Source organism: Patella vulgata, chromosome 8, assembly GCF_932274485.2.
Source record: "Patella vulgata chromosome 8, xgPatVulg1.2, whole genome shotgun sequence".
Lineage (NCBI taxonomy): Eukaryota > Metazoa > Mollusca > Gastropoda > Patellidae > Patella > Patella vulgata.
In genome coordinates, this window is record NC_065886.2 from 50,933,218 (window position 1) to 50,953,801 (window position 20,584).

Consider the following 20,584-nt stretch of genomic DNA (forward strand, 5'->3'; position numbering starts at 1 on the left):
CCCCCCCCCCCCCAAAAAAACAAAAAAAAACAAACCAAAAACAATATTAATATGTGTGTGAGGGGAAGGGGTGGGGTAGCATTCCCCATGCTACAGTAGATTTGTAGCATATTTGACCCATAGGTTGGGCATTATGATTATGATTGTAATGTTGAAAACCGCATAATTTTTTGCCATTTGCGAGGGGTGCAAAAGATCAAAACCATGACGTAAAGCTCGTCATTGCGTCCCTTTCACTTAGTCCCTGGTCAGTGGTGGCGCCAGGGGGGGGGGGGGACAATTGCCCCCCCCCATTAATCTGGTCTGCCCTCTGTTTGCCCCCCCCCCCCAATAATTTTAGAAAATAAAAAAAAGTATTTGTGACACATTCTATGAATGGCATTTAGTAATTGGAACATAATCAAAAACACACTTTTATGGATAACAATTACTATGGTTTATTTCACTGCGACGTTTCAACAAGCTATTTGTGTATATGCTTGATAACGACTTGTGAAACCTTGTTGAAGCTCGTGCCTTTGCCCCCTTAACCTTGGACTTTGCCCCAGCTTTGCCCCTCCAATCACCGACGGCTGGCGCCGCCACTGTCCCTGGTTAAATCATAGTCTGTTATTGAGTCAAGTATTATGGTATCCATCCCAGGGCAAGGAGCAGAATTACCTGCATAACCACGTGGGTTTGTGTTTCTTTCGACTGCACAGGTGTTATTATTGAAATAATGACATCTTACATGATATATGCTGGTGGCTGGGGGGTTGGATGGCTGAATGGTTAGCACGTGTCATTGAGTCAACTGGCGTGGTTTCGAATCCCCAGTTGTACGTGACAAGGAGTAGGGTCGCCTGTCCAACCTTGTGGGTTTTCTCCGGGTCCTCCGGTTTCCTCCCACTGCTAAAGACCCCTACGCGCAAGCGAATTATTGAAATAAAATTAAACCATATGTTAGTCTTGAAATGACCTAGTTTGTGTCGAGTGGACGTTAAACCCCATTTCTCTCTCTCTCTCTCTGCAGGTGACGTAATTTTAATTAGGGCTAATAAACATAAACAATGGTATATTTATAGATTTTATTATCATTTGATGGGTACATGACATCGTACATTTTGATTTTTATGTGTGATGAATGTATAAAAACTGATGTTACATACCGTTATATACATACCGTTTGTCTTTACAAAAATTTACACATAAATTTACATTAAGATTAAAAAAGTTGTAAGTCACTAGAAAATCAGCAGAGATATTTGCATACAGGCTATATGTAATCTGAGCCTAAATTATATTCCTTGGCAAACGATTGTGAGTTGTCTCCCTTGCCATTGTACCTTGTGAAAATATGCTTTAATAAAATTTTTAAAAATCTCATATCAACTACATGTACACTTACAAATAAATATCGTTCTTTTCGTTTCATCACCATTAACACCATTTATTAAGAAAAAAAAACATAATTAATATAATCTCATCCGAGTGTTAATTAATAAATTAGGTCTTTTAAAAAAAATCTATAATAAAAATCTGGGATAAAAGAAAAAGAAAATATCATACAAAAATTAGAAAATAAGATATATATTCATTTGATATTAAAATAACTTTAATCATTAACATCTTAATAATTATTCATCATTTTCTCCATTCCACATCATTTGCACTCAGGATTTCAAAGGTGATATGATAATGTCTATGTTATTTACAATGATGATATACTAAAATATGATATGGCATGTCCAATAAAAAAAATTACATTTTTTGTACACATAATCTTTAAGTTTTTTTTGCGTGTATTGCAAGAAAAATAAAACTGATAAAAATATAAATAATGTTAATGTACACAAGAGAAATGTGTAAAAACACTTAAGTTACATATTGTCTATTTTATGCACTACTTCCAATCCTGATTGAAACTTATTTTAAAAGTCACCAAATCCTGATTATTTTGTCTTTTCAAATTTCACTATAGTCTTTAAAATTAATATAAATAAATATATTTCTCCAGCATATTAACACAAACTAAACTATATCCAAGGATATACTTCACAAATAATCCAATGAATCATTGTTTTTTTAATAAGAAATGAGAATCACAAACACAGTCTTTTAGATACGGAATTCCTGTGGATCAGAAAATGTTAAGGCAATTTGTCCATTTTTAATGGTAATTCTGCCTGGTGTATTATGACCGGAACTGGGCGCGGAGTTCATCTGAGAGCTGACAACAGGAGAGATTGAAGGTGTTCTTGCGGCTAATGGAGAGAGAGATGGTGTAAACGAAGGTGTTAATGCTGGGGAGGTAAAACTAGATTCGTAGCTAATAGGTGAACGAGGTAAACTAGGTAAAGATGTATCCATAGTACTAGCACGAGCCGAATGATTACTACTAGCGGAAGAATGACTAGTTCTATTCGATACAGGTTGACTTATAGCTTTAGGGGGGGTATTTGTTATCATGGGTGGTGGCAACATTTTCACTTGGGGATTCAGTTTATTATTATTGTTTGTGGGTCGCTGTGGCACAGTTTTTATGGGTTGTTTCTTGGGTGTCACATTATCGTCTTTTAATTTCGCGATTTCTGCAAACACATGAGCAAGGGGTTGGTATTGTGGACCCCAGTCTAATAAATAGTCCCAGTTATAAGATCCACTATATTCTTCCTCACTATTAATAACATTAGAGAGAGCACCTGCATGTTGTTTTTCTGGATTGGGGAAGTCGAGGACACGATTTTTATCAATCATGGCCACTTCATCGTCCGTTTCCCCATCAGTTAACTTGCTATAGTCAATACCTATATCCCCCTCCCCACCACCTTCATCCGAGAAATGATGCATACTCTCCACAGATTGAGCCACGGTTTTCTTCTTATTTTTACCTATTTTAGTCGAGTCTATTCCGAGGCGTGCTAGATACTCCTGGTGATTTTGTACACTAGGTTCGGACATGCTATCGTCGTCTTGTTGGATACCGGAATCCGGCATGACTTTTCTACGTAAATAACCTTGAGAATGATTTAAAAAGCTGTTGGAGTTGATCATACGTATCTCTTCGTCCTCATCTTCTTCCGCAGAACCACGACCACTAGATGCTGAATTATGGGAATGATTTGAGATGTCAGAACTAGTAATGTTTGCGATGTTTGGGTCGAAAACATTAACCTCCCTGTAAGGTGGAGGTCGTGAATTTGGGTGTAAAACATGTGGTGCCACTTGATCGAATGCTGGATCGTAATTTCGCGTTTCAGCAGCTGGTGTTTTCTTCTTGGTGTGTTTACGCTTACGAATCAGTAACACAGCTGCAATGACGATAACAATTAACACGACTATGATACAAACCACGATCACGAACGCCAGAGCAAGATTACTTAATCCACCAGGTGAAGTCTGGGGAACATATTTACATCCATCACAGGTACGATCAATAGCCACAGATATAGTTGCTGTTGATTCCAGAGAACCATCTAATCCTGATGTTGCCACGACAACAAGAGATGTTGATTCATCCGCTAGCGCTCTCTTGTATCTGTTGGAAGTTCTTTCACTTTCTGGCACATCTTCATTAAAATTTCGAGCCACACTTATTACGCCTGAAGACGCATTGATGGCAAAATAATCGTAGCTGCTGGAAAATTTAAAGAAATAATAAACCATGCCAGCCTCTCCACCATCTTCATCAGTCGCCATAACTCTTCCCAAAACATCACCAATATCAGCATTACCAGGAATCTCAAAATCGTACGATGTCTTTATGAAGGTTGGTTCATATTCATCATCATCCCTTATTCGGATCGTAACATTTGCTTCACTTTGTAAACCTCCCCGGTCAACTCCTCTAATCTTTATTTCATAAGAGTTTTTAGATTCATAATCAAACGGGGCCTTTGTTCGCACATAGCCAGTGTCGTAATCGATGGTAAAATAATTGGAATCTAAACCAGGGATGATGGAGTAAGTAACTTCTCCAAATATTCCGCTATCCCTATCATTGGCATGAGCTTGAAATACGATACTAGTTGCTTGACGATTTTCATACACTCCTTCGATATAGTGATTTACTGGGAATTTGGGCTTCGAGTCATTTATATCAGTAACATTTATATCCACGGTTACGAATGCCGAGAGTTTAGCGATATCTTGTGGACATGATTTACAGTCTACAGCACGAACAATTAAACGGTGGGATTTGAAACTTTCGTAATCTAGTTGCATCCCGGTCATGATGGATATTCCTCCAGTTGATCCATGGATTATAAACAAACCCTCGTCATTGCCAGAAGTTATCGTGTATTGAATCTCAGCATTTTGACCAATATCCCCATCTTCTGCTTCAACTTTTTGGAAAACTGTATCCGACGTGTGATTCTCTGGTATTTGAACAAAATAATCTTTTCTCAAGAAGTATGGAACATTGTCATTGACATCATTTACGATGATTTTCACATCGGCTATAGAACTTTTAACAGGTCTACCACGGTCGGAAGTCATTACTTTCAAATTATATTGTCCAACATATTCACGATCAAGCTGACCATTTAGAAATATTTCTCCGGTTTTTCGACGGATTTGGAAGATGTCGGTACTGCCACTAATTAAATTGTAATCTAGATTATCTTGACGATGTGTATCATCTTTATCTGTTGCATGAACTTGGACAACTAATTCTCCACGATAACTAGCTTCACTCATGTTTACCCTGAAAAAATAAAAAGAAATATCCATTAAAAACTAGTACCATCCACACAGTGACATTATCGTTTCATTTATAACAAATAGTTAGTCATTTTAGTCATTTATAACAGATAGTAAGTCATTTAAAACAAAAAGTAAGTCATTTAAAACAAAAAGTAAGTCATTTGTAACGAATAGCAAGTCATTTATAACGATTAGTAAGTCATTTATAATGAATTACACAGGACTTTCCCTCAGATAAGGATGTGCAACTCAGTGGCACTATTATATTTTGCATAATGTATATAAATGAGGGACACACTTAATGTTCATTCGGCTGGTGGGCACAAAATGATTTTTTACTCCACTTAATAATTTTATATTTTTGTCACCAAACACCTAATATTTCAACTAATACTTCCGAACCATGTGTGTACGTTATTGTGACTTACGGGAAAATTCTGTTTTCCAAATAATCTCAATAATTCCTGTGAATAAACAAACAAAAAAGTTGTATTGTACTTACAAGTAATTATTTTGTTTAAAGACAGGAGCATATTTATTAATGGTGGTAACTTGTATATGTACTGTTACCATTGATGATAATTTTGGCACACCATTATCTTTAGCCGTTATAACTAGTTGTAACATAGATTCGGAGGACGTGATGTTTAATGCTTTACTTGTAAATATGGTACCTGAAAGAATTCAAATAAAACATATTTATAAATGTCTATCTTTAATGATCTAAAATTATATATACATTCATTTATACAGACCTTTTTCTTGCACTAAATTATGACATATCTAATTAAAGTCATAAGTCACGTGGACAAGTTTTAAAAGTCATCGTAGACTCGATTGTCTACCTAGCGAAATATAGTGGGTATTGCCACTGGTAGACGGAATCTAGAGTAGTCAACTTTGATCCCAATTATTTAATTCCAACCTATTTCTCACCTTGGTGTTATTATATCTACTGAAAGAGAATCGGTTTCAAACGAGTTATTTGTCCCTGTGCTGGAAATTGGAATCAGACCAGTAATTTGATTATATTACGAACATGGACGTAACAGATTTTAGACAATATAGTTAATCATAGATTAATGTTATTTTTGAAATATTTTCCATGTTACAGGTGCTTGTGGTTGCTCTAGGAATATCAATGACATCCTACTTCCCTCTAATTCATTGTTAGAATACAACCTACCATTATTCTGATCAATGTAGAAACTGTTTAAAGCATTGTCTGTAATATAGTATGTTAAATCAGCATTTCTACCTTCATCTACATCACTAGCATTAACTGTTAACACCTGTTGATTACTATAGGTTAACTCAGGTAAAGTTACCTGTAAATAAAATAACGGTCATAATGTTAAACAGGTTAATCCTTTAATCCTTTTATAAATAGAGGTTTAAAAGAAAGTTATATTCAAATACATTCTAAACTGGTTCCATAGCAAGCTTTTTGTTTTATTTGTTTCCGAAACTGTGGTTATCTCCCTTTAATGTTCATTAACATATCAATGTGACCTTCGATGTCTTGCTATTAATGAACAAATTATGCAGAAGAAAATAATTATTTATGGCTACAATCTACATCTGATTTTAAAACATCTTTGATTAAATTTTCTGTCAAAATGTCGAACCAATGATGCTAGAAGACGAGTGTAATTACCTGATAACTTTGTTGATTAAAGACTGGAGGGTTATCATTCATATCTTCGATATTAATATCAACTTGAGTAAAAGCAGTGTGTTTTCCATCAGATACTTTAACACCAATCATATAGTGTTTACGTAGTTCATGATCCACAGTTTTACCTAGAGTTATCCTTCCACTCAGTCTGTCAATATTAAATGTATTTTCTGGGTTTCCGTCCGTAGAGAAATCATAGATTAGACTATGATCTGGATCAACGTCACTTGCTGTTACTGTTGTTACATGTGAACCAATATCCATATCTATAAAATAAATATTACATACATTATTATAAAGTACAATAGGCCAACTACGCTTTAGATCCAGCATGTTACATCTCTGCTAAAACACACAATGAAAATAGTTTGACACATAGTTGATTTTGCCAAGATACCTTTTTATTTTTCTCGTAAATAAGCCTAATATTGGAGAGATTTTAAGTAACTGGAATCCCCTCTGACCACACCGCGGGAGCCACGGCGGATAAGTGGGTAAGACACTGGCTGCTAGTCTGAAGGTCGCGTGTTCCATTCCTGCATTGGTCCAGAAAGTTCATCGGGATTTTCCGACACAGTTTCCCCTTCTCAGTGGTGCAGGGACAAAGAACCAAGATCCCGTGTATACATTGGCATGCACGTAAAAGATCCCTTGGCAGTTGGAATTCGATATAAGGGTAGGCCATAGTGCAGCTCCCGGGGCAAAATTTACCTTATAGCACATGTCTGTTTTCATTAGCCCAGTCGGAGTAGAACAGTAGGACGTTAGACCCCATTTCATTTCATTTCTGATCACACCTCTAAGCCTATTATCAAATGATTGATACTGTAGAATTTTACTTACTTTCTTTCAAGAAGACCGGATTTTGAGGTGGAAAGTATGGCTGGTTATCATTTTCATCTATAATACTGATACTAAGTATACAGGAACTAGACATCGGTTCTTCTCCTTCATCTATAGCTTGTATAACTAGACGATAATTATCTCTAATCTCACGATCTAGTCTATCGATATTAGTCTTGACTATACCAGTATGTGGTGGATCTATTACAAAGGCTCTGTCTTTATTTCCACCAATGATGTTATAAGTTATTCGACCATTAAAACCGCTATCAGCATCTTGTGCCATTACCTGTTCAACAAATATAATATTAAAATTACCTGTTTAACAAATATCATATTTTAATAACAAATTACAAAACTGTTAGCTATTCGAAATCTCCCCCAGCAAAAAAACCTTTGCCAACAGACCTGTAAATGTAGTTCTGCAATCCTATTTTTCATTTTTGTCAATCAACACAATGGTGAGAGAGAGAGAGAGAAATGGGGTTTAACGTCCACTCGACACAAACTAGGTCATTTCGGGACTAACATATGGTTTATTTTTATTTCAACAATTCGCTTGCGCATAGGGATCTTTAGCAGTGGGAGGAAACCGGATAAAACCCACGAGGTTTGACAGGCGACCCTACTCCTTGTCACGTACAACCGTGGATTCGAAACCACGCCAGTCGACTCAATGACAGACTTTATGATACAAAATAATTAATAGAATACAGTATCAAAATCCATCGTTTTATCCAACGTTTCGTCAGTAAAAATACTAACTTCTTCAGGGAATATCAAATGCATCATTTTGACTTAGTCAAAATTGATCCCATCAAACCGTCTGTATTTGGTTTGTGTTTCCTGTTTCTACTGATTGGAAGACTTTATGATACAGTGCGGGCACGCTAACCATTCAGCCATCCAACCCCCCTAACACAATGGTAGTAAAATATACTGTAAGACACAATCTGATTGTAATACAGGTCAATATTTCCTTTCATTTTAATACTTTCGATGGCCGCTACTACATGAAGATCTGACCGGTTTTAGTGGAAGGTCGTGCCAGGGGTCATATGAGTGGCATTTGACCCTATTACATCAGACACTTGATTAAACAATCAGTGTTGATGTTTCTAGTGGGTTACCCACAGTTCCGTGCACTCGTCGTAACAGACCGTTTCATTGGCTAATCCCTCACATCATCCAAAAAGTGAGTTATATAACAACTCTTCTAGATCCTAGTGTAGTAAAGACAAGTAAAACGAAATTTTGAACTATAAAAACAAAATGAAATAGGATCTGTGTTTTAATCAGATTGTATGAGGTAGGGTGTGCATACCTGTGCCTTGACATTATCTATCTTTATATTTTTTTTTAAAGTTCCAATCTTACCCTTGTAACATAAGTCTCTGGTTCATTATTCTCCCATACAGCAGACACATATTTAGTCTGAGCAAATTTTGGTGCATTATCATTGATATCTGTTAGGTTAACCAATACTCCAGCATAAGCAAAATTATTATTCTGTTCAGCTGATACAACCATATGTATACTGTGACTGACTTCATAATCTAATTTATCATCATTGGCAACCTGTACTTCTCCTATAAACAAAACAAAATACATAATTATCATAAACTATTTACAACACATTATCTAAATTTAAATAATGTCAAATATAATGCAAGTCATTTTGAAATTGAGAGAGAGAGGGAGAGAGAGGGTTTGACATGAACATAAACCCAACTAGGTTATTTTGGTACTAACAGATGGTGAATCTTTTTCACAGTAATTCGTTGAGCATGATCCTTTAGCAGTTCAGGAGGAAAGTACTGGATAATAATCTACAAAGTTAGGCAGACTACCAAAATATGACAAACATATTTGTATGAATCTATTAATCTTAACCTTGTCTGGAAGAACCTATATCCAGGAAAATTTTCTATGCTTATGTAAAGTGTTTCTTTGCTCCAACATAAACATGTCTGCCACTGTTTTGGCCAAAGTAACCACAAATATTATGATTGCTTTAATGTTAATAAAAGGTTACACTATATTTAACCTACCTGTATTTTCATCAACGGTGAAGATATTTTCATCATTACCATTAGCAAAAGCATATTTAATATTGCCTGATACAGTGCTGGAAGCTGATAGCCGTAAAACGGGCGTTGATCGGGATGAATGTTCAGCTATAGATTTAAAATATTCTGATTGACTGAAGGTTAAAGGTGGGTTTGTATTTCCATTACCAACAGTTATTTCAACAACACCTGTAATAAAATAAAATATATTCAGACATTTACTCAATGGTTATTTCATAATTTGTCCATACATAATTAGTCCCTACACAACTGTGCATACATAATTTGTCCATACATAATTAGTCCATATATAAACCATAAGTCTCAAATATGTTCCTAATGCAGACCTCTAAATACATCCATCACCTTTAAAAAAAATAGATAGGTTGCCAAGCAACGAAAAATACGTCCACAGCAGCTAAGTCTTCCAGGCAGTCAACAAGTGTTGTCGCATATTTTTTCTTTTGTCAGTAATGAGAACATTTACAACACATGAAAATCTGATTACGAGTAATAACCCATGAAGTAATTATCAGAAAACATCACAATTTGTTTCAATTGTTTGTCTCATGACCTTAAACAATTTATATGGTGGAACTTGCCTAAAAAGAGTAAAACCTTTTTGATTTTGGTAAATATAGATTATACAATTGATATTTTATTATCGATTAGAGATGGGGGAAAGCTCAAATAAAAGAAATTTCCTTTTGGAATCATTTAAGGATTCAGCAATGCAGCTTGTTTACTAATATTACTTTCAATTTTGTCTTACTGCGAGAAACGCGTAACACAAAATCGGTTAACAATAGCAGATTTACATTCTACATAAATCAAACACAATTGTCAATTTTATTTTTTTTTATAAAAATCAAAGAGGTCTACCCAATTTAACCATGATCTATAATAAGAAATTCAAATACATTCATCTTTTAAAATGAAATAAATGTTTTACCTGTTGAGCTCAGCTGTGGACTACCATTATCTCTAACAATAACTTTCAGATTATGATAACTAGGTGCCCCACTTAGAGACTGTTTAGTACGAATTTCTCCAGATGATGTAACAATCTTAAAATACTGTAGACTTATAGATCCAGATTCTGACTGTAGATTATAGGTCAATTGTTGGTTCTGTCCGAGATCCGGATCTGTGGCAACTACAGTTATTACTTGTTGGTTACTGCCTGTACTTTGTGGTACGTCTACTTTATATGGGACTTGTTTAAAAGCTGGAGCATTATCATTGACATCTTCTAGGGTGATACGAACTGTAGCCGTGGCATTCCTTGGACCAGAAATTCCACCATCATGGGCAATGATTTTAAAAGAGTAGAAGCCTTTCTTTTCTCTATCAAAATTACTGTAAAACAGATGGCAATAATTAAGAAAACATCCCAAGATGGCTGGTTATTGCCTCCTAACATGACTAATATCTAATCAGACATTTCACTACATGCAACTTAAAGGGGCATCATGTGAGATTAGATAAAGAGCTGAGAGTTCTCAATATAATGAAAAGGGAAAATGCTGAAAATTTCAGTTAAATTGCACCACTCTGAACCAATAAATTAGCGACTCAATTTTAGGCCTAGCCTCGATCATCATAACTAAAGTCAGTACGATCAAAAACAAAGTCTTGATTATCCATTTTGACGGTAAATCATCCATCATAAAATGTATTCAAATCCAGTAAATATTGCAGGCTAGCGATGGCATCGAGAGCTGATTATGATCTGGATAAGTTAATTAATGTCTAACATTTCAGGCCTAAAGAAAGACCTGCAATAGGCAGATTTAGCTCTTGCATAATGCATGTTAAAAGGCATGTTCAAGTTGTTTATAAACTGATCTATAATTTCAGATAATTTAAAACTTCGAAACTATATTTGAAAGATTAATTAAATCATCTCAGTTGGCTACTTACCCACTTGTGATAATTTCACCCGAAGTGCTATTGACACTAAAGAAACCCTCAGTATCATTTCCTAGAGAAAATGTAACTTCGCTATTATGTCCATAATCCTTATCTGTAGCTGAAACTTGAAGAACCACTTCACCCTTGGCAACATCTTCTCGAATAGTTTTAGAGTATTCAGGTTTTGAAAAGACAGGATCGTTATCATTCTCGTCTAGAACATGTATATAAACAATAGTGTATCCTCTTCTAGCGGGACTTCCTTTATCTTGGGCGGTGATTGTTAAATTATAGAAGAATTTTTCCTCTCGATCTAAAGAGCTGCATGATAATTCACCTGTGCGGCTGTTGATCGAGAAATGACCATCATTTCCTCCTGAAAATATCAGATAATGGTTAATAACTTTGTTTCCAGGTTATTAGGATGTTAAGATCGATCTCAATAAGTAAAGGAAATGAGATTTGTTTTTGATCAATTTTGTGACTAATCCATACTTGACAGAAATCCTACATGGTTAATTAAGTTCTTATCTGGTTGATAGAGAAATGGGGTTTAACCTCCACTCGAAACAAAGTAGGTCATTTTTGGACTAACATATGGTTCAATTTCATTTCCATAATTCACATGCGTGTAGGGGTCTTTAGCAGTGGGAGGAAACCGGAGGACCCGGAAAACACACGAGGTTGAACAGGTGACCCTACTCCTTGTCACATATAACCAGGGAATCAAAACCACGCCAGTTGACTCAATGACAGACCTTATGATGAAGTGCGCACACACTAACCTTTCGGCCATCCGCTCCCCCCCCCCTTCATCTTTAGAAAAAAGTTATAGTCTTTTGAACAAGACAAAAAGAAATATTTAGTATTGTAAATGCTGTAATATTCATGTATTATTTCTTGATTGGTTTGCTAAGCGGTTTTTACTGTATTGTCAATCATATTACTTACCAGTTATACTGTAGACAATATCAGCATTCTCGCCATCATCTGCATCATGAGCTACAAATGCCATCACCGATACTTCTGGTCGGTTTTCTGGTATATTTAAACTATAAGATGAACTCTGGAATACTGGTGAATTATCGTTGACATCTTCAACATCTATCATAATAGTTGTCATATCATATTGTGTAGGATAACCACCATCTCTCACATACACTAAAATAAACAACAATATTAATACTATTTTGTAAAATTTACATTTTAAGTCTTGGTCATTTTGGAATTATGACATTCTTGTACTATACTAACAGTTGATTCAATAAGTGATTTAGCCCGTCCGTCTTTGTTTTCACATTGAGATATAGATTATGCACCAGATATACAATGTATCTATTTACTAATATGGAAGAGAAAGACTGATAAACCATAGGATTATTTCTTGAACAGTTTTAATCCATACCAATCTAAGCACATTCTTAAACATACACTTTGCCTCATGTAGGATGAATGCATAATAGTTTATAATTACACCGAATATATTGTATGATAAACAAGTTAAGTTTCATCATGGAAACTAAGTTCTAAATTCCCCCAAATTTGAGTTTTCTAAATTCCCCAAATTTGAGTTTTCTAAATTCCCCAAATTTGAGTTTCTAAATTAAACATGCATTATGCAAGAGCAAAATCTGCTTATTACAAGTCTTTCTTTAGGCCTGAAATGTTATCTAAATTATCAATTAGACATTAATTAACTTATCCAGACCATAATAACCTCGATGTCAAGGCTAGCCTTTGATGTAGGCAGGATTAGATTCCTATATGCCGCTAACGGCCAAAGATCATTAAATCAGAAAAAGTGGATAATCGAGACTATGCTGTTTATATTAATGATTTTAGTAATGATAACCGAGACTATGCAAAAATTTCACCGGCTTCTTTCTCAGCTCATAGTGGATCAATTTGACTGAAATTTTCAGCAAATTACCTTTACACTATCTAGTTTTTAACTATTATAGTGAAAATTGCCATCTCTTTATCTTATCTCCCATAATGTATCTTTAAGTATAATGTAATGAATGATGTAATTATTGTGTAATACCTGTGACTGTATAGGTAGCTCTTTGTTCTCTATCTAATTGTGTTTTAGTTGTTATAACACCTGTTTTATGATTGATAATAAATATATTATCAGCTATTCCATCAGGTATCAGATACGTTAAATTACCATTTTCACCTAAACAACATACAACACATGAGTTAGTATAATTAATAAATTTAAAATCAAATAACCATTTTGCATATTTTGTAAAGTGATATTATATATATTGCTAAAAGAATTTATATTGCTATATGTCATGTCAGCAATGGTATTCTGAAATAAAATAAAATTTTCATGTGGAATTAAAAAGAGTTTATGCCCTTGTCATGATGTCAAAACAATACTTTGGTGATTTTGAGACTTTTAATTACTATGGTTAATTAATTACACCTGTATTGCTAGAAGGCGAATTTTTTCCAGAAAGTACTTTTCTTCAAATTCCAAATGCCAAGGGTTCTTTTAGGTGCATGCCTATGTGTATATGGGTGGACCTCAGTTTTTATCCCTTCCAAAAGACTAGGTACACTTTCTTTGTTAGTTCTACAGGCCCCACCCCAGACAGGTGAGAATCTGGTATGACAAAAAGCTTAACATTTTCCCTGGCCCAGTAGAGAGGGTAGCATACAGTACAGGGAAGGTGATGCTAGGTTCCCACTATCACGATTCGTCCTACGATTGAAATCGTGGTTTTAATCGTGGTGATCCTATCAGGTCAGTCGTAACAATCATGTTGACCGTATCGAAACGTAACTGCACGTGGCAGATCATAGACTCAATAGGGATAATCCTATTAAATGGATCGCACAAGAGTGGAAACCCAGCATAAGATGAAACAAGTAAGTATTCACAACCCAATATTTAAATATATTTTACCCAGCTACATGTGATCCAAACTACAATTTATCAAACAATCACAAAAAATGAATATAGCATCTGAGTGAGTATGGTGAAAAAATAATTACTATACGAAAATGACATCAAATAATATGCCATAATTTATATTCTACACTACAACTATATTCTTGTGAATGTCCTCGCCCATGTTGCATTAATTCCTGTGTATATAACAAGCAAAAGTTTTGTGTGTTTTTGTGTTTCAAAAAACTAAAATCAGTCTACTCATTGTTGTGTTTACAAATTAAAAAACCATATGCCACTCAAGTGTAAGTATCATGACAATATTACAGCTAGCAAGATCTGTGTTAAAAGCTATACTAAAATTATAGGAATTAAAAAAGCTGTTAACGTTTGCGACATAAAAAGGTGTAGAAGCTTTCGTAGAACCCTTCTGAAATTATCAAATCTTTCACCTTTATAATTCTGAAGAGGAAGATATCTTAAGAAAAGAGATGGTAAAAGAATCGCAGAACAATATTAAGACAGTTAAAAATCATTCTAATACAATATAATGCATCTGTTAGGAAAATATAGCAAATGAACAAAAAAAGAAAGAAAATAAAATGAAGTAACAAAATTACAAAATGCAATAAAGGAAGTCATAAAAACAAAATGCAATAAAGGAGAAAGAAAATGGAGGTTTCAGAAAGAAATGAAGTAAAGACCATTACTGGTAACAATAAAGGAATTTTATGAAGAAAACAATTAAAAGTTTAATAAAAATACCTATATCAGCATCTGTAGCGGAAACAGTTATAAGAGAGGCACCAAGATTAGAGTTTTCAGGAACACTGGCATAATAGGTTGAGTTTTGGAACTGTGGTGCATTATCATTGACATCATCAACAATAATATTTAACAGTTTATATGATGTACGTTTAGGTGAACCATGATCTTCAGCACTTATATTTAAATAATATCTGTCTTGTCGTTCACGATCTAGTTGACTAGATATCGTAAGAAGACCTGAAAAGGAAAAGGGGATATATCTGTACAGGACCATAACAATAAAAATATCAAATTTAGAAAGAATGAAAGAAAAATATAGAATAAACATATCTACCTTTCTGACTAGAATGCAATCTGATTAAAATACAGATCTATATTTTGTTTCTTTTTTTATACTTTCGATGGCCTACATTGCATGAAGATCTGACCGGTTGTAGTGGGAAGTTGTGTCTGAGGTCATACAAGCGACTTTTGACTGTACGATGTCAGACATTTGATTAAAAAATCAGCGTTGATGTTTCTAGTTGGTTACTGACAGTTCCGTGCACTGCATGCCAAGAATTCACCAACCAGAACACCGGTTACATAACAACTCGTCCAGATACTAGTGTAGTAAAGACAAGTAAAACTAAATTTTGAACTATAAAAAGTGAAACGAAATACGATCTGTGTTTTAATCAGATTGACTAGAATGCAAATTCTAATGAACTGGTGATTTTTATGTAGCCTACCAAATATGTACTATGAGCCAGTATTAGAATATTGTTCACTGAATCAGTCACCATGTTGCTTCCAACAGTGTAATAATGTAATCTTTACAACTATTCTAAGGTTGTAAGTAGTCATGGCAAAAGACAAGGTATGCTAAATACCCGATACCATTACTATTGTTCATAAAACCAGTGTTAAACAGGAATTCGTTCTAAGATGACCTGTGCTTGAATGTTTGATAAAAAGGCGAGTCTTGGGCTATTTTGAATATGACATTATACAAAATTAACCTGAAAATGATAATGTCTCTTTAAAGTGAAGTCACTTTATATTCTGTCTTGTCTGCAGGTTTATCTTGTAGATTTTTGTTTTGTGTGTAGTGCGGTCTTCCTGCACTTACTATTAGGATTTTGATATAGAAAAAAAGAAGCCTGTTCTTACCTGATGTTGAGTCGAGTTGGAAGTAGTTCTCCTCGTTACTAGAGACGATATTATAGACAACCAAATTATTACCACTGTTATCATCGTTCGAATCTTTATCTACAGCTATAACATGTAATAACGGATAACCTATCACTTCATCTTCAAATACTCTCACTGAAGTTTGTGATTCAAATATAGGATAATTGTCATTGGTATCTATCACGAAGATGATGGTCGTAACAGTTGATTCTAGAACTTCATCAGGATATGGACACCGATCTTGGGCTTTTACTATGATGGAAACTTGATGAACTTTTTCGTAGTTGATGTTGTTAGCGATTTTTAGTTGTCCTGATTTACGATCAATGGTAAAATACGATCCATGATCAGGTTCGGGACCTGAGGATGTTTCTGATTGGATCAAATATTCCACTGTACCATTAAGATCTGAATCTCGATCAACAGCTGTATAAGTATACACGACTTGTCCAATAGGTGAATTCTCCTTGATGGTACGAAGAATAATGGGATCCTTTTCAAACACAGGTAGGTTATCATTAACATCAATTACATTTATAGTAACACTGATATTATTACTTCTAGGATAAAAGATGTTATTATCGATGGCCTTGATACCCAGAACATGAGAGGAAGACTCTTCATAGTCAATATCACGAATAGTGTATATTTCACCGCTAGAGATATCCACGGCAAACAAACTAAACACATTACCGGACATAATATAATAAGAAACACGGCCATTTTCTCCAGAATCTTTATCATGCGCTTGAACTCGACCAACCGTGGTTCGGATGAGAGAATTCTCAACCACATCAAAAGTAACTTTAGAAGCATGAAATAGTGGTGCCTCATCATTGTCATCTCGAACTTTGATTTCAATTCGGGCATTTTTTTCCATACTTGGACTACCACTGTCTCTGGCCAGAATAACTAACTGATAGCTGGATTTCTGTTCATAATCTAAGACTTCTTTGGTGGTGATCCAACCAGTTTTGGGATGGATTATAAAGTTCTTCAGACCTTCTGGACTTGTCGTATCTAAAAATAGAAATGAGTGATGTTTGATCATTTGTATTCATAATGGAGTAAAAGACTAATACATAAATCCTCAGACAGTAAACAGAATTTAATAATGCTGAGTTAAAGAGAAAGAGAGAGAGAAATGGGGTTTAGCGTCCGCTCAACACAAACTAGGTCATTTTGGGACTAACATATGGTTCAATTTTATTTCAATAATTCACTTCTGCGAAGGGGTCTTTAGCAGTGGGAGGAAACCGGAGGAACCTGAGAAAACCCACGAGTGTAGTGGTCTTTAGTAGAGGGAGGAAACCGGAGGACTCAGAGAAGACCCATGAGGTTGGACAGGCAACCCTACTCATTGTCACGTACAACCAGGGAATCGAAACCACGCCAGTTGACTCAATGACAGACCTTAAGATACAACGCTCACACGCTCACCATTCGGCCACCCAACGCCCAACCCCTGCCGAGTTAAATACACCATAAACTTACTTGGATCTATCAAATATGAAACAGTTCCATTCTCAGAGGCATCAGGGTCCTTAGCAACCATTTGCAGAACCTGGGTGCCCTTTGGTTTGTTTTCATCCACACTTTCTACATACGGGGGATTTCTCTCAAATTTTGGAACATTGTCATTCATATCTAAAACAACGATTTTAACAGTGGTTGATGTTCCTAATGATGGCTTGCCTTTATCAAATACTTCTATATTCAGTTCATGGTTACTCTTTTCTTCTCTATCCAGAACAGCTTTTGTTGTAATTTCTCCATTATGAGGATTAATCACAAATAGATCCTGTTGAGTGGTGATTGAATATTTCAGTTCGGCATTAATACCAGTATCGCTATCTTGAGCAACTATATTACCAACAGTACTGCCCAATCTCTGATTCTCCTCAATGCTAAAATGATACTCGGACTGGGTAAATATTGGCCGATTGTCATTGAAATCTAGAATATGGATGCGAACAGTGGCTGATGCAGAATGTCTAACTTGTCCGACGTCTGTCACCACTGCTGTCATGATATACAACTCTTGTAATTCTCTGTCCAGTTCTCTTTTGACATAAAGTTCCCCGGTTGGATACATTCCAAATGTTTTGGTGTAAGGTGACGTGGCAAAACCAAAGCTCATCTGCCCACCATGATGCAGAGAATCCAAATCTGTGGCATTAACGTGTGCAAATTTGTAATTCATACCCACACTTTCGTTAACATTGAAATCATATATAGCTTTAGTAAAGACCGGGGTATTATCATTGACATCAACAACATCGATAGTCAGCGTGGCTGTTGAACTCTGTTGTTCGGGTGAACCTTGGTCATGAGCCACAATTTGAAGTTCGTACTCTTGAGTTGTCTCATAATCTAGAGAGTTTTTCAGGCGGATTTCTCCACTCAAAGCATCAATTTCAAAGATTCGATTAGGACTGTTGATTAGTTTGTATCGAATTGTTCCATTCAAACCATCGTCAATATCAGTAGCATGTACACCATATATTGAAGTACCAATCATTACATCTTCTTTCACGGGCAGACGGATACCATTACCATATATGGAGAATCTTGGTTTGTTGTCATTGACATCCAGTATGGTAATGTTCACCTAGAAATAGACAAAAATAATCAGTGAAGTTTTAATGTCAATGAATATGGCTGCTGTGTTAAAAGTTTACATTTGAAGAGTCCAGGGGAAGAACGATCTAAGTCACATTTTTGTCTTTTGGACAAGAATGCTTGACGTGAACAGAACAACGAGTGGGTTTATTTACTTCAAAATGATGTTTAATACGAATCATAATTACCAGTACAACAACTGACTTCTACTTTTCAGTCAAATTAAGGTTAAATAAAGGAAACAATGGACTTGTATTTGTCCAAATGGCCATTTCAGAAAGGCCTTGGTTCGATGTGACTCCGATCGTTTTTACCTGAAATTGATTGTTCCACTGAAAGCTTATACAATTTGCTACCAGATGGCGCCATTAACTCAGGTTCGTTGAAAAAATGACTTAGATCATTCTTCCCTGGGGCTCTTCATTTTTCAAAATAGAAGAGTAGCAAAGTATTCCCTACTTACTTGAGCTGATGCCCAGATAGAATTGCCAGTAGATTCTGCTTGTATATTGAGTAGAACAGAAGGCTTTGTTTCTCTGTCTATGTTGCCCTTGGTATATAATCTACCATTTGTATCTATCCAAAACCAATTCTGACTTCCAGACATAATCTGATATCGTATAGCTGCAATTAAAAATTGATATAAATTATACATTTTTTTGTTAAAAGATACATTATGGGAGATTAGATAAAGAGTTGGCAGTTCACACTATAATAGCTAAAAACTAGATAATGTAAAGGGAATTTGCTGAAAATTTCAGTCAAATTGCTCCACTCTGAACCAAGATATTAGCATTTGAATATTACTAAAGTTGGTACGATAAGAAGCATAGTCTTGATTATCCATTTTTGGATTAAATCATCAATGAGCGTTGAGCAGCAAATCGGATTCAAATCCAGTGAAAATCTGACGCATAAGATGGCATCGAGAGTTGATTAAGGTCTTTTCATGTTAATAAAGGTCTAATTAATAGTTTATGTAACATTTCAGGCCTAAAGAAAGATCTGCATTAGGCAGATTTAGATCTTGTATAATGTATGTTTAATGAGTCAAAGATACATACAAGTAGAGCTAGATGACATGGTAGCTTGAACTTGTCCAACAAAGGTATTGTTGCGCACATTTTCTTGGATACTGAAACTGTATTGGTTAAACTCAAACTTAGGTCTGTCGGCATTTGGTCTGATGACACTGATGACAACATCAGCGGGATTCTGAGACTCAACCCCATCTCCGTCTGTCGCCTGTACTGTAAGTTGGTAAACTCGTTCACCGGGCGGGAGTGTACGGGCAAGGGAAATTACTCCTGAAAGAAAGGAAAATCAACATTGATGTTAGATTGAAAGAACTTGAAGAAAAGACTTCGACAGATGAAAAAACAAGAACCAAGATAAAAAAAACAAATTAATTAGAGAGTGTTTTGCAGGTGCACAAACCTTTCAATTTTTTTTAGATTTTTTATCGATTAAGTTACAAAGGCGGCCTATATGATATTGCAGTTTGATTTATCTAGGCACAAATGATTAAAAATACTTGTTAAAAGAATTCTACTGCCTTTAAACCAGAACAGTTATTGCAGATGTTGTTTGGGGTTTATAATAAAAAAAATTTCCTTTTGCCAAGAACTTTTGTATGAACATCTTTGAAGTTCAAAAAGTTCCAACCATCTGATAAAAGTTACTTAATGTTTGCATGAGGATTTGAAATAAATTTTGTGTTCTTTCCTCTATTTAATTGGCTATTTCCTGAAGCTTTAAAACTGACAAGTAAGTATTTTTATAAACTAAGTGGGCTTTTATACATATGTAAAATACACTACCACTTAGGCAATCTGAATTCAATTTAAAAATTTTTGAGTAAGAGTTATTAGGTTTGGTTTAAATGAAATTAAAGAAAATATTTGTATCCTGTGGAAAATATCTATTTGT

General features: G+C 35.1%; 1 protein-coding gene across 2 annotated transcripts in view; it reads right to left on the minus strand.

Annotated features, from left to right (window-relative positions):
* Window positions 1–1,052: 1,052 nt before the first annotated feature.
* The window catches only part of LOC126830233 (protein dachsous), an 82,595-nt gene continuing 63,063 nt past the window's right edge, over window positions 1,053–20,584 (minus strand). Inside the window, exons 5-20 of one of the 2 annotated variants that reach the window (XM_050560581.1) lie at window positions 19,720–19,962; window positions 19,119–19,279; window positions 17,528–18,644; window positions 16,013–17,053; window positions 14,858–15,097; window positions 13,235–13,369; window positions 12,142–12,351; window positions 11,200–11,566; window positions 10,229–10,635; window positions 9,259–9,465; window positions 8,585–8,796; window positions 7,208–7,496; window positions 6,344–6,630; window positions 5,873–6,014; window positions 5,189–5,360; window positions 1,053–4,687 (exon numbers count right to left, since the gene is read on the minus strand). In XM_050560581.1, coding sequence (XP_050416538.1) covers window positions 2,098–4,687; window positions 5,189–5,360; window positions 5,873–6,014; window positions 6,344–6,630; window positions 7,208–7,496; window positions 8,585–8,796; window positions 9,259–9,465; window positions 10,229–10,635; window positions 11,200–11,566; window positions 12,142–12,351; window positions 13,235–13,369; window positions 14,858–15,097; window positions 16,013–17,053; window positions 17,528–18,644; window positions 19,119–19,279; window positions 19,720–19,962 — 7,820 coding nt within the window. In that variant the 3' untranslated portion in view covers window positions 1,053–2,097. Of the gene's footprint in view, window positions 4,688–5,188; window positions 5,361–5,872; window positions 6,015–6,343; window positions 6,631–7,207; window positions 7,497–8,584; window positions 8,797–9,258; window positions 9,466–10,228; window positions 10,636–11,199; window positions 11,567–12,141; window positions 12,352–13,234; window positions 13,370–13,536; window positions 15,098–16,012; window positions 17,054–17,527; window positions 18,645–19,118; window positions 19,280–19,719; window positions 19,963–20,584 lie in introns of those variants that run through there. The other variant, XM_056103061.1, reaches the window with a different exon arrangement.